Source organism: Atractosteus spatula, chromosome 4 (assembly GCF_055471065.1).
Source record: "Atractosteus spatula isolate fAtrSpa1 chromosome 4, fAtrSpa1.hap1, whole genome shotgun sequence".
Lineage (NCBI taxonomy): Eukaryota > Metazoa > Chordata > Actinopteri > Semionotiformes > Lepisosteidae > Atractosteus > Atractosteus spatula.
In genome coordinates this window covers 30,663,454-30,676,264 of record NC_142709.1, presented here as the reverse complement: position 1 = coordinate 30,676,264, position 12,811 = coordinate 30,663,454, and the positions used below count along the sequence as shown (strand labels likewise).

The window sequence follows — 12,811 nt, the reverse complement described above, 5'->3', positions numbered from 1 at the left end:
AGGGGGCTTTGTTGTCTACAAAATAGAAACTAGTTCATAGACTCCAGAGTGCAGAGCATTTGTTTTGCTGTATCACGCATATACAATTTGGCGTTTTTAGAGGGTAATCATATTTGTATATGTATTAGTTTAACTCAATGCACATTCGTACGACTGTTGTTTTTCAAAATGTATTATTTTGGGTTTTGTTAAGTAAAATCTCATAGTTATTACTGGCACTTGACTCCCAAGGCTAAAGATGTAAAAAAATATACTTAATTCTTGGACCTTTTCTTCACTGTATAACAAAACAGTTTCAAAAAACAGAAATTAATTTTCATTGATACATAAAGGTTATTCAACTCTTCAAGGAGATAACATTCTAGTAATAAAGTTAATGAAGTTTCATAATGTTTATAAACTATTTATAACATTCCCTGTTTTACTTAGTATAAGGATGCAGTTAATAACTATCTCAGCAATCAGTGCTTCATTTGCATTCTTAGGTCTGGAAGTTGGTGACTTTGTGAAGGGTGCAGCAGATGATAATTCTATAACTATCAAATAGTCATACCCACAAGTAATCATTCGCCATATTCAATATGCAGTGCAAGAAATTTGGTTAAATTTAAAGTAAAATGCTGTCAATTAATGACATGTTTAACCCATATGGACGTACATATGCACACATTCAAACATAGCAATGTCTTCCATGATTTCAATATATTCTAAACAGCAATATAAGGGCACTTGCTTTTAAAAACTGCAATAAATTCCTGAGTGGCAGCAAATGATGGAAATATACAAATGGTGCTTCTAACCTTATTAAACATCAAGAAATGTCTCCCCAGAGCCAGTGTCCTCCTTGAAGGCTCCGGGAATGTAGGTATTTCTGGCTTTATAATACCAGGACCCTAGAGCACTCTCTAAACGTGATGCAGAAACACTAACAGTTGATACCTGTTAGCAAACATTCTCTTTGTACACCGCTATGCAGCTGAGTTGACTGACAACAAACTGCTTGAGACTGGAGAGCTCCAGGACTCCCAGAAGTATACACATACAAGTCTCTATTATGTACAATTTCCCAAACAAGAGAACGGTGTGATGGAACAGCTGTAAAAAGATAAAATTCTCCTTGAGTCTGGTACAAATACAGCACATGTTGCCTGAGGAAATCTGAAATCTCAAGAAAGGCTACAAGAAGCTCCTAGAAGACAAGACAAGACAAGAAGTGAATGCAAAGAGTAGGGAAAGACAATGGTGGGTTTTTTTGCACCGAATGAGGGTATTCAAGATCCTGGTGAAGGAAACTTCAAAGGCACAGATTGCTTCCTAACCCCAAATACTCATATTAACCTGCTTTAGTCTAAATGCATCAGAAACCAGAGGAATCCAATCCTGCTCTAGGAGGGCTGTTTACAGATTTTTATTTCAACTTTGGTCTTGTTGAGCTAAACTAGTGTCCCAACGGACATTACAAGGCAAAGCGTCTTTATAATTTTGTAATCCAATGTATTTTTACAGGGTCCACATCATATTTTAATCTTGCAAAGGAACGAGTAATAGGTTTATTCCATGCTGAAAAAAAGAAGAAAGAGAACACAACGTTTCGGCCGTGGAGCCTTCTTCAGGTGTGGATATTTTAATCTTTTCACTTTAAAGGTTTTTCAAGGAAATAGGCCCTTTTTTTCTCAGATATGTCTGAAGAGTTGAAGTATAATTCTAACTTCAGTATCCTATTGATACACAAATCAGTTGTGCAGGACTTAAAGGGTCAAAGACCCACATATGCTATAAGAAACAGCTGTTGTGTATATGAGTGTAATATATTTTTGCCTGCACACAAAATATGAAAAGTAAGCTTTCTTCCAGAATTTGTGCTGATTATAAGCTTTACAAAGAGGAACATAAAGCTCACCAGTATATAAATAAAGAGCCCATTTGTAAAAACTGTTCCTGAAGCTCACATTTCCAGGTGAGGAGCCAAAACCTAAGAGAAAAAGATCTTTGTATGTGCCCTGGCTCAAAAACACCTGTAGCACTGTGCCAGGGTGGTGACGTTAACCTCCAAACAGCCTCCCCTGTTGAATACCTTGAGGATTTCCACATACAGTAGTTCGTTTTAAGAACCTATCACTGCAAAAATGCAGCAGACCTGAAACTGAATGATGACTTCTTTCAAATTGGGAAGAAGTCAAGTTAATTAATGAGTAAAGTTCCAGATTTTGACAGGCTTAGTTACTTTCAAAAACAAAATATCTGGGGAAAAAGCAAAAGTCAATAAACCATCCTAAGGACAGAAAAGGAGAGGACAGCTGTCACTCTCCCTTGCTTTCACTTTGACAATGAAACAAAACCATAGCAAACTAATGCCAAATTTAGCCAATTGGTTGCAACCAAATGATAGCAGCAGTTTGGACCTGGTGTGGTCAAGATTTCCTTTTTGCATGTGCTTTACAGCAACTTGTTTATTCTAAAAACAACATTAGTAGCTTCAAAGTGAAGGGCCGAGAATTCAGAATTGGGTTAAAAAGAAGAAACCCTCAAAACTAATCCAGCAGGCAAAAGCTCAATAACATCTGTGTTATCATCTCTGAGTTGCTGACGTTTATAGTTTTAGCAAGCTCAACTATCTACTGCAAAAGCTCACCAATTTGTCTTTACTCTTCAGGTAGAGTACTGCCTACCCAATCATTAAAAATATACCAGGTTTCTTTGACATGTTTTCAGATACCATTTAGACTGGTTTTCGAGTTTTAGTCTTGTTTTTTTCCCATTCTGAAATGTTCTGAAAGCTATATGAATACTTTGCACTGTTATTAATAGATAATATTTTTTCCAACAAAGTTACATGTTTTATTTCCTGTGTATATAGTACCTGAGTGATAACATACCAAGAATCAAGAGTTTATTTGAGATATAAATTAGAACGTTATTATGATCAGTTTTGGGAAAAACATAAGATGACAAAACAGTCACATATGCTTAGTCTGTCTTTTAGGTAATACCAAGAAACAAGTTACTGATATTAAATTTCTGATATATGGTTGTGAATAAAGAAACTTTGCGGAATTACCACATACTTCTCTTTTCTTTCAAGCAGAGTACTTTTTGAAACTAAAGAAAACACAAAACTGCAATAAGTGAGATATGGTAGTAAAAAAATACATTTACTCTTGAAGATAATGCAATTTAGCCATTTATTCATATGTAATGGTGTCGGAATCCTATCTGCCTTTAGACAAGGCAGTTGCTTCATAGATGTACTGTACTTCCCCTAGGAAAAACAAATTAAACCAAGAAGCCAATCTTAGGCATATCTATGAATGTGTAAACACATGAAAATAACACTTAAGAGACCAGGATTATTATTACTGTTCCTTTACATTTTTAAGAATGTAAAACTGTTATTAAAAAAACGTGCAATATTGAGAACTGAAATTTATCAGGTAGTATTTGATAAAGAACTCGATGAAACTACACTGAAGTGTTGATATTAAAGAGTGTATTCAGAGAATTAATTGTGTTAGACAGGACTGTAATCCATAGCCAGTTCAATGAATGTATGTGACCAACACTGGGCAGTACCAAACAGACACTTAGGTAAGATGATGACGTATAAGACAGAAGCAAAATCAAAAGGCGAATATTTACAATTTTAATTACAATTAAAATGTGCTAAGAATGCTTAGAGTATGTGACCACCATGACAGCACTCAGCTATGAAAGCATTCAGGATAAGTACAGTAAGGAGCTCATGTGATCAATATGCCAAAATAGTCCTCCAGAGAAAGAGCTCCTATTGCTAGCTACTCTGCTTCACTTGTTTTTGCTATCCCCCTTAGTTATTTTTGCATCCGTTTGGATTTATGATCCATCTGAGAATGGGGGGGACAGGAAAGAAAAATCTTACTCTTCTCCCACTTCTTCACCAATTATGAAGAAACTGAAATAGTCCGTTTTTCCTGAAGTGAATAAGATGACTGCCCAGTTGGAGCAGTCAGTGGACCAGCAAGAGTAGTTTGCGAGAGCCGGGATGGGGACAGCGAGGTCATGGATTGCTGAAAAACCCGGGGATTTCAACACTTAGATGGGACGTTTTCCGCCATAGGCCGCATAACTGGGCTTTGTCAGAGCTGAATAATACAAATAATATAAGGCACTAACTACACACACAGCAAAGCCAGAAAGTCAAACATAAGGTGGACCAGCTGGAAGATCACTCACAAAGAAATAATCTTCACCTGTTGGATTCCTGAAAAAAGTGATCTCTACATGGTTTCCAAGTATTGGCATGACAACACTTCTGTATGGAAAGAGTTCACAGGATGTATGGAGAGCACACGTTCGCAAGCCATGACAAGCCCCAGGTTTTTCTTTTCAGTCTTCTCTAGTACAGAGATGGATATTCTTTTGTAAGAAAGCAGGCAATCCCCCATTATTCTCTCAGCTGGGGAAACTGCAATGCGTTTTCATCCCGACTGCAGTCCAGCGACGACCGAGCAGAGATTCACCTTTGCAGGAGAAGTCATTGAGCCAGGCTGGTGTCCAGTCATGTCTGCGGTATCCTGCAGTGTTTAATGTCCTCCAAGCTGGTGGACATGGTCTGTTTGCATCGGTGCAGGAGACAGGGGAGGTCATCAAATCTGAATGGATTGCCTTGCCATCTCAGATGGAGTGAGGACTATATATATAGTAATATATTTATATTCTCTGCTACATTTCCTTCTTATAACTATGCTTGTAAAACCGGACCTTTTGTCAACTTTTTTATTTCTATTGCGTGCGGTATCCCATTGTTGAGACTGACTTGTGGTATCATGGGGTATGGCAGCAATGCAAGCTTTTGTGCTTGTTTTGGTACTGTGGCCATTCCCATTGGGAGCTGAGATCCGTTTCCATTATGTCCTCAATGGTGTGTGGACTAAATATGTATATGTACATATAGACAAAATCAGTACTTAAAAGAATGTTGACCCAATTATTAACTGAGTCTTCTCAAAAATTATATTTCTGTCATTATATTGATACAAAGGGGTATACTGACAGATCCATAATCATAAATATCATAAGACTACACAAGACAAACATACAGTGGATATAAAAAGTCTACACACCCTTAAAATTGCAGATTTTTGTGATATAAAGCAAGAAATCAAGATACATCATGTCATACATTGTTCCATTTTTAATGTGACCTTGCAAAACAAAATTCAAGAGAAAAACAAATAGATAATTATTGGGAAAAATTATTGAAATTAAAAAACCTACAACCCCCTGGATGCATAAGCATGCACACCCCTCCAACTAATACTTTGTGGAAGCACCTTTTGCATTCATTACAGCAGTAATGTGTGTAGACTTTTTATATCCACTTTAAGTTTTTCTTCTTGTGTATACAATATAAACAGGCAACAGATTCAGAATATTTGTATGCAGTTTTAATCAAATCTCTGGATCTACCAGGATCCATCTCTCGCAGAGGCAGATATACTGGAGGCACCTGCATCTCTGCCCGAGATAAAGAAGGAAGCTCAGGAAAAGGCAAAGAACACATTACCAAGCAGTGATAGCTTCCCTCCTCAATTGGACACAAATCAGTTCACAGTCTGCTCAAAATGATCATTTCAGCCACTGAGAAAGTTTCTATTCAGATTGATATTAATACTGTTTTTATACTGCTGACATTGAAATAAACACAATGATCCTGAACACTGAGCTATTGTCCCATTTCTTTGCTTTACTCAGATGCCAAGTGGTAAGGTGCAATCATGCCAGCAGGAGGTATGCATGACCAAAACAGTACACCACGGCAGATAGACTATATTACAGTCCATCTTGTGTCTGATAATGTCTGTCACATCCTCCACAGCATAAATGGGGCTAAAGACATTTCCTTCATTCACACTATTCCTTCAACAGACATTTTTGACTTAGGACTATCTCGAATGGGAATGTCTACAGCCATTTCAAGACAACATGGATTAAATGTTTATGTAATTTTTAAGATCATTCTATTAAGAACAGTGTGGCCTATAGTGATCAGTGGGAAGGGCATTTAAAAGCAAGAACTGAGGCCTTGTGGGTATGTGGAACAAGCTTCTTATTGAAGCAAACACCCTAGCTTCTTTCAAGAAACAGCTCAAGGAATTCCTTGGGTCAATTAACTACTATCTAACAAATGAACTAGATGGGTCAAATGACATCCTTTCGTTTGTAACCATTCTTATGTTCTTATCCTTCAACAGTTTTCTCTTTCTAATGCACTTTCTAGGGGCCCCCACTTTCGCCTGTCATTTCTCATCTTTTGAACTACAAGCTTAAGTCATCTGTCAATCAACTATTTTCATCCCTGTTTCATTCAGCAGTGAATGCTCTGTATTGATGATATACTGTTAATTTTAAATGACGTCTCTCAATCCCTGCCTCATCTTAGAATATCCGTGCGCTGTCAGGGTATAAAATAAATTGGTCCAAGTCTGTAGTATGTTTAAATTCTATGCTGCAAAAACACCAGCCTACCTCCAATGGCACCACTGATCAAGCACTTCAGATACATTTGATATGGAGATTAAATCATTGTTAAATGCTATCACAATAAAAATCTTCAATAACATTTTTTTTAATTAAAACAATTATTTATGCTCATTATCTTCAAGTTCACATATCCATAATTAAAATTAATGCTCTCCCTCATTCAAATTCTCTCTCTCACCCCCAAATAGGGTTATATTGTTATGCAAGAATTTCTGAAATTCATATGGAAGGAGAAGCGAGCACATATTAAACTCTCCGTTCAGCCGTGTGAAAGATCTTCAGGGACTATAGCTTTTTGCCTAGCTATAATTTTATTTCCATTCCTATGTGTTGTGATTGTTATCTATTCAGTTTAATTTGACACTACTGTATCATGGCATCCACTTAAAAGACAATGTGTTCTCTATAAATGGACACCAAATTTCTTCTGGTGTTCTCCTTAGATACTGTGTTGGGGTCTCATAACTATTAATTATGACTTGAGATTTGGTGGACTCAAAAAATCTCACACAACATGGCACTCTTTCTCTGCTATACATGTAGATGCTCACTTAAAAGTTGAAAGGGGAACTCATATTTTAGCAGCTATTTTTAATGCCTTTATTCATTCCAGGATTTAGTCTTTATAAGAATATAACATAATTAAGGTTACAAGAAAGATTACAAATGAGTGAAGGCCATTCAACCAAAGTTGTTTGGCTTCTAGCAGTCAATTGATCAGTCGCCTTCCGTTCTTAAAAGCGATTGCTGCTTGGAAGCTGTTTCTTGAAAGAAGTCAGGGTAACAGCTCATGACATAGCGGCTGAAAATCGTGTTCTACACTTTGACAAGCCTTTGCATAAAGAAGAGCACGTTCTTGCTTTTAAATACACTAATAATGCCAATTCAGTTTCCAAAAATCCTAATCATTGAATGATTCACCTGAATTTTGTTTACAGAATGTAACTGGGCCATGCTGTATATGTGAGAATTTAAAATGAAAATTGTTCAAAACAGGGTAGGTAATGAGTATATTCTTAAAGGCCATTTTGTATATTTCAGTTTTTGAAAGAAAGGAAGAGCTTAGTTTCTTATTAATTTATCGGACAATGTGGTTCTTGGTAAAGGCTGAGAGAACATAACAGACAACCATTATGTATTTTCTTCTTCTATCAAGGGAATTTTTTAGCAATACTTAATTCTGACAATGTATCTGTTCATGTGCATTCTCAATCATATTAGGTTACCTGCTGAATCTGGAAGTCTAGTTAATTCTTTATATTATAATGCAGTGCCTTCATAAAAATATAATCTTTTGTTCTTTCTAATTTTCGATTGTGAAATGCTTGAAAACAAGACAATCGCAATGTAATATTTTTCACGACAGAGTGTATGTCTCTAAATATCACCCTAATCTTATTAAAAAGGTGTAAGGCATGATTAAATAGCATTCATGATTTCCAGTGGCTTGTGCCTGACCTCTAGAGAATATGGATTGAAGTCAAGAATTCTGTTTTCAGTTTTTCCACACACAGAACTGTTAACAGCTCAAGCAACATAAAGCCAGTATAATCTTCAAATCTTGTAAAACTACAAATGGAGCTTTTCCACCTATAATTCACCAATAAGAGAAAATGCAGGAATACTAATTGCAGAAGTACTGACTTGTTTTTTGGTATGGGAGTTATTCAAATATGCGTTTTTCAGACATTTAATCTGTGTGAACTATATTGTCAAGACCCACAATGAAATAATACAGAATATTATTATATATATATAAGAATGTAATGAAATATACAGAATATACATCATCATGTAGGTCCTGACAAATTACACCAAAACTGGCTTCACTTTGCTGGACATAATAGCATTTGCAATGGAGGTACTGTTGGCTTTGAAGCTAAATCAACACATCTGACAATGAAGTCTCTCCTCTGTGATGGAAATCATTACGCAAAACAGTGTAACAAGCCCGTTTGTCCCCACAAAGAGGTTATTACAAGATGATTTGTAAACTGTCATGCAGCTGTCAAAATATTCACTTATCTGATCTGCCACAGACCAGTGGAGGTCTGGAGCCCTATGTAATACCTTATTAAACAGCTCACATTTCCATCACTGCTTCCAGAAAATCACACGAACCAAGAAGGAATTAGGCTCCTGTACGCATTATATGCATAGGAAGATCATGAGTTCCAGTATTAGCTTTGAGGGTTGGTGTGGGATGTAAAATCAGCCCAAAGGCATGGCCTGCATCCAGATTTACACTGCATAAGTGAGAAAGAGGAGGGGGGTAAGAGAGGGGGATGTGCAATTACACTACTCCCTTTCCAAGGGAGAGGAAAACTGAAAAATGATTGCATATTCTTAGCTCCTATTAGCTGCATGGCTTACAGCACATCAGAAGTGGGCTTTCGCACCCCCCCTGTTGCTCCCCTTTCTCGCCTACTGTGTCCCTTTACCCAACGCAGGGTCTTCTTGTAAGAAAAATACTCTGTTCTTCCACACCAACGCAGGGTAATGGAAAAGATCACCCAGAAAACCCTGTCCAACTTTAATTCCAATACTTTAAATACCTAACACATCTCTAAACGATATGCAGTGAAGTTTCAAGAATTAATTCAGCCAATGCTGTTTTATCTGTGACCTTCAAGTTATGGCATTTGATATAGTACAAAAAACTGCTTAACTGTTTAGTGATGCTTATACTTAACTCCAATGATCAGCTACACATTCTTAACTTTAATGTGCTGGTTTATGAATCTTTCCAAATTCTTTCTGGCTGTTATTATACTTCAAAAGTATTTTAATGGAAGAAAATAAATAGCAATGCATTACTGATTTTCACAAAGACCTACAGGAAGAGAGAACCCTGTAGCTGTGTTTCTTGTTGGTTTACATGTATATACAGTAATTAAGCAAATGAAAGAAGAAATGCTGTAAAAAAAAGTAAACTATTCAAGCATCAAGATCAGTCGAGTGTTTCATATTTCAATTATGACCAGATATATTGTGTCATAAGATGGTCCCACCATCTCTCCTCAACAGACACAAAAAATATCAAAAGCAAAAAAAGATTGTGAGGATCAAGGGCATCCAGAACAAAAAATCGTTTTCCTGGTAAAAACTACCCTTTTCTCAGGTTACACTCTGCCAAATTACTGTAGGCAGGTAACTTTTCTCAAATACAATATCTAATTGAATCTTTGCTGTCTATGGGTCAGCAATCACATTTTCAGTTTTGAAGTCAGCACTTAAGGTTAAGGAGTTTGACAAAACATTACAATTTTAAGTGCAAACTGGCAGCCAATTCTTTAAGCTTGCCTTTGAATGACCCCCAAGGGTTGGTTTCTAAATGTGTGTTAATAATCTCTGCAATGAAAACATTCCATGCAAACCTGTAAATCCTACTTTGTCTTGATGTAAAGAAAAAAAATAAAACCAAAACTAAAAGGACGAACTGCTGTTTTCCAAATATTTTTAGAACTGTTCCGTGTTTTTACTGCTGACATCAACATAAATTTCACGAGTGTCGCCAGCGTGGCTCAGCGTGTGCTCTGCACTGTGAAAACTAAAAAGGAAATTTTGGTTGCCAAGTGGGAAAAATATCAAAGCTCTGTGGTCAGCCACATACTGGGGGCAGACCTCTGACGCGCTTCGCCGTGGGCCTCCCGCAAGGTCTCCAGGTCACTGTGGCAAAGGCTACGACACGGAACTCTAACAAGGGCGCCCCTGTGTTCTGCAGAACCCTCTCTGCCCGTACCTGAAGGCGGGTGTTCATTTCCAAAAAGTAGAAACATCTCTGGGAGTCCACCAGGAATTCTACGGTACCGGCGGAGGAGTACTTCACCGCCCTTGCCAAAGAAACCGCCTGCTCTCCCATGGCACGGCGAGTCTCGGGGTCGAGGAAAGTGCTGAGAAACCACAGAGAAAACAAGGGCAACTGAATGGAAACAGGCTGTGAAGCCAACAAAATGAATAACCATGGTCTCAATTACTGGTCTCTGAGTGCATCCTACTTTCTGTTCCTGAGGAGTGGAGAAAATGTCTAATGGACCTTCTTATGCTCCAATGAATAACACTCACATCATCCATCTCAATATGTTGTATTTAAAATCTTGCTGAAGTATGGAACAATTTACCCTTTCTGACAAAGGCAATACTCTGGCTTCTTTCAAATGACATCTGGATGAGATCCTTGAATTACTTAACAACTAACTACTAATAGGGCTAGATGCCAAAGGGCCTTCTTATGTCCGTGAACTTTCTTGTGTTCTTATACATCAGCACATTCTACCAAGTTGACAATGTCCTTAAAGTATACTGATGTTTCTGTGTCTAAGCAAGAGATACATCACGTTAGCAGAGCCTGAGCCGCAATTTCTTTTTGTTTTTGCTGTAATTACCCAAATATAAGCCACACCCACACATCTGGACTGTGGATATTAAAAAAAGAACTTTACTAAGCACAAGATACCTTTCTAAAAAGAAGTGGTTGAGATGCAAAAAAAACCTTTCGGCTTTAAATGCTGGGAAACGGAGAGGAATTTAAAAAACAAAATTCAAGTAACACATCAGCCTCCCATGTATCTGGAAGAAATGAAGGGAAGGAGTTCCAGATGAGAATAAAGCAAACTGACATGCAACGTCACCTAGCCTAAAGCTAAATTATTAGGACAACACCACAATGATAAACCCAACTCCCCCTCATGAAGTGCATTATCCAGGCAATGGACGCTCTCAATTCTTGAATTTTCATATTAAGCTGTGTTGCTGCCTCGAAGGCTTTAAACTTTATCTTATCTGTTGTGACCGCGAATCCACTCCAAACTGCCTTTCAGCCTGATGACTCCCATGCCGTTCAGCACACAGGATCACCTCCTTCTTGAGCACAAAATGCTACCGTGATTAACTAAAAATGAACAGAAATGTTTTATCACTCAATTCCAACAACACACCAGAACCAAACAAATTGTCAGCCCATTACAGCGCTCACAAAACATTCAGCACTGTTCAGCACTCTGGTGGGAAATATGTCAACAACCAGATCAACTTTCCAGTTTTTTTCTTGCATTCAAATATAAGCAGCAGGCCAATTGTACCACCCTGAAGTTTGGAAAAAAGTGTGGCTTGTATTTGGGTAAATATAATTTAGAATATACCAAAGCATTTTGATAGAGTCTACAGGCAAATGGAAACAATGCATATAAAATTAAAAGAGCATCTGGAAAATAATATTTTATGATGCTTGTTAGTTCTTTTTTGTCTCCACATTCAACTGGTGCCACCAAAGGAGGAGCCACCTAATGTCAAACAAGGTGAAAAGGAAATGAATGTGCTCCTGGAGAAGTCTGAACCAAGACAGGATATATGGCGATAATAAATTATGGTGGGTTCCTGAAACATGTTTTGTAATGAAAAAGAAGACAAAATTGCCTCTTTAAAACCAGCAACAGAAATGAGGGCTTACTCAGTGTCATGGGTTACCGTTAATGCAACGTCAGGGAGTTCTGATCAGTCAAAATGTTTTTTTGTTTCAGACGGAGAACAGAGGTGGCCCACCATATCTGAAGCTGGAAATGCTTTCCAGTTCAGAACCTCCCACAAGAGATGAACAAAAGGTTTGCTGGCATGCTCTTCCATGTCAGTGCACACGTTCTACTCTCCTCTGAGCAGAGCAGGTGCGAGTGAGACCAAAAGCATTTTGGGATTGTTTTTTTTTTCCTTTGCCCTCTGTTTCCATGAATTTCAGACAAGAAGGCACACCATCACACACAACACCACTTTGATTCTTGTTTCTTTCAGAAGACAGGTGAAAAGATGCTACAGCTGTCAAGCATCAATGGGTCAGTTACACTGGAGTGCACAGATTTAATTGGGAAATTCTTCCAAATGCAGTTTTTAAGAAGTGATTCTAACTCGTAAAGGACATAAGAGCATAAGAAAGGTTACAAACAAGAGGAGGCCATTCAGTCCATCTAGCCCGTTGAGTAGTTAGCTGCTAATTGAGACAAGGTTCTCATCCAGCTATGTCTTGAAAGAAACAAAGGTATCAGATTCAACAACATGGCTGTATAGCTTATTCCATAACACACTACCCTTTAGGTAAAGATGTGCTTCCTTGTTTTTGATTTATATGCAATCCATGTAGGTATTTCCACTTCTGTCCTCTAGTTTGTGTTTCCCTGTTTATTTTGAAGAAGTCTAATAGGTTGAAGATGTCAGTGCCTTTGAGGATTTTGAATACTTGAATCAGGTCACCTCATAACCCCTTTAATGTTCAAGATTAAAACGGTTCAGCTCCTTCAGCCCG

General features: G+C 37.7%; 1 protein-coding gene across 1 annotated transcript in view; it reads right to left on the bottom strand.

Moving 5' to 3' along the window:
• The window catches only part of pcca (propionyl-CoA carboxylase subunit alpha), a 164,552-nt gene that overhangs the window by 104,507 nt on the left and 47,234 nt on the right, over positions 1 to 12,811 (bottom strand). Inside the window, exon 12 of the mRNA XM_088913845.1 lies at positions 10,262 to 10,412. Within this exon, the coding sequence (XP_088769971.1) occupies positions 10,262 to 10,412 (151 nt within the window). The remainder of the gene's footprint in view (positions 1 to 10,261; positions 10,413 to 12,811) is intronic.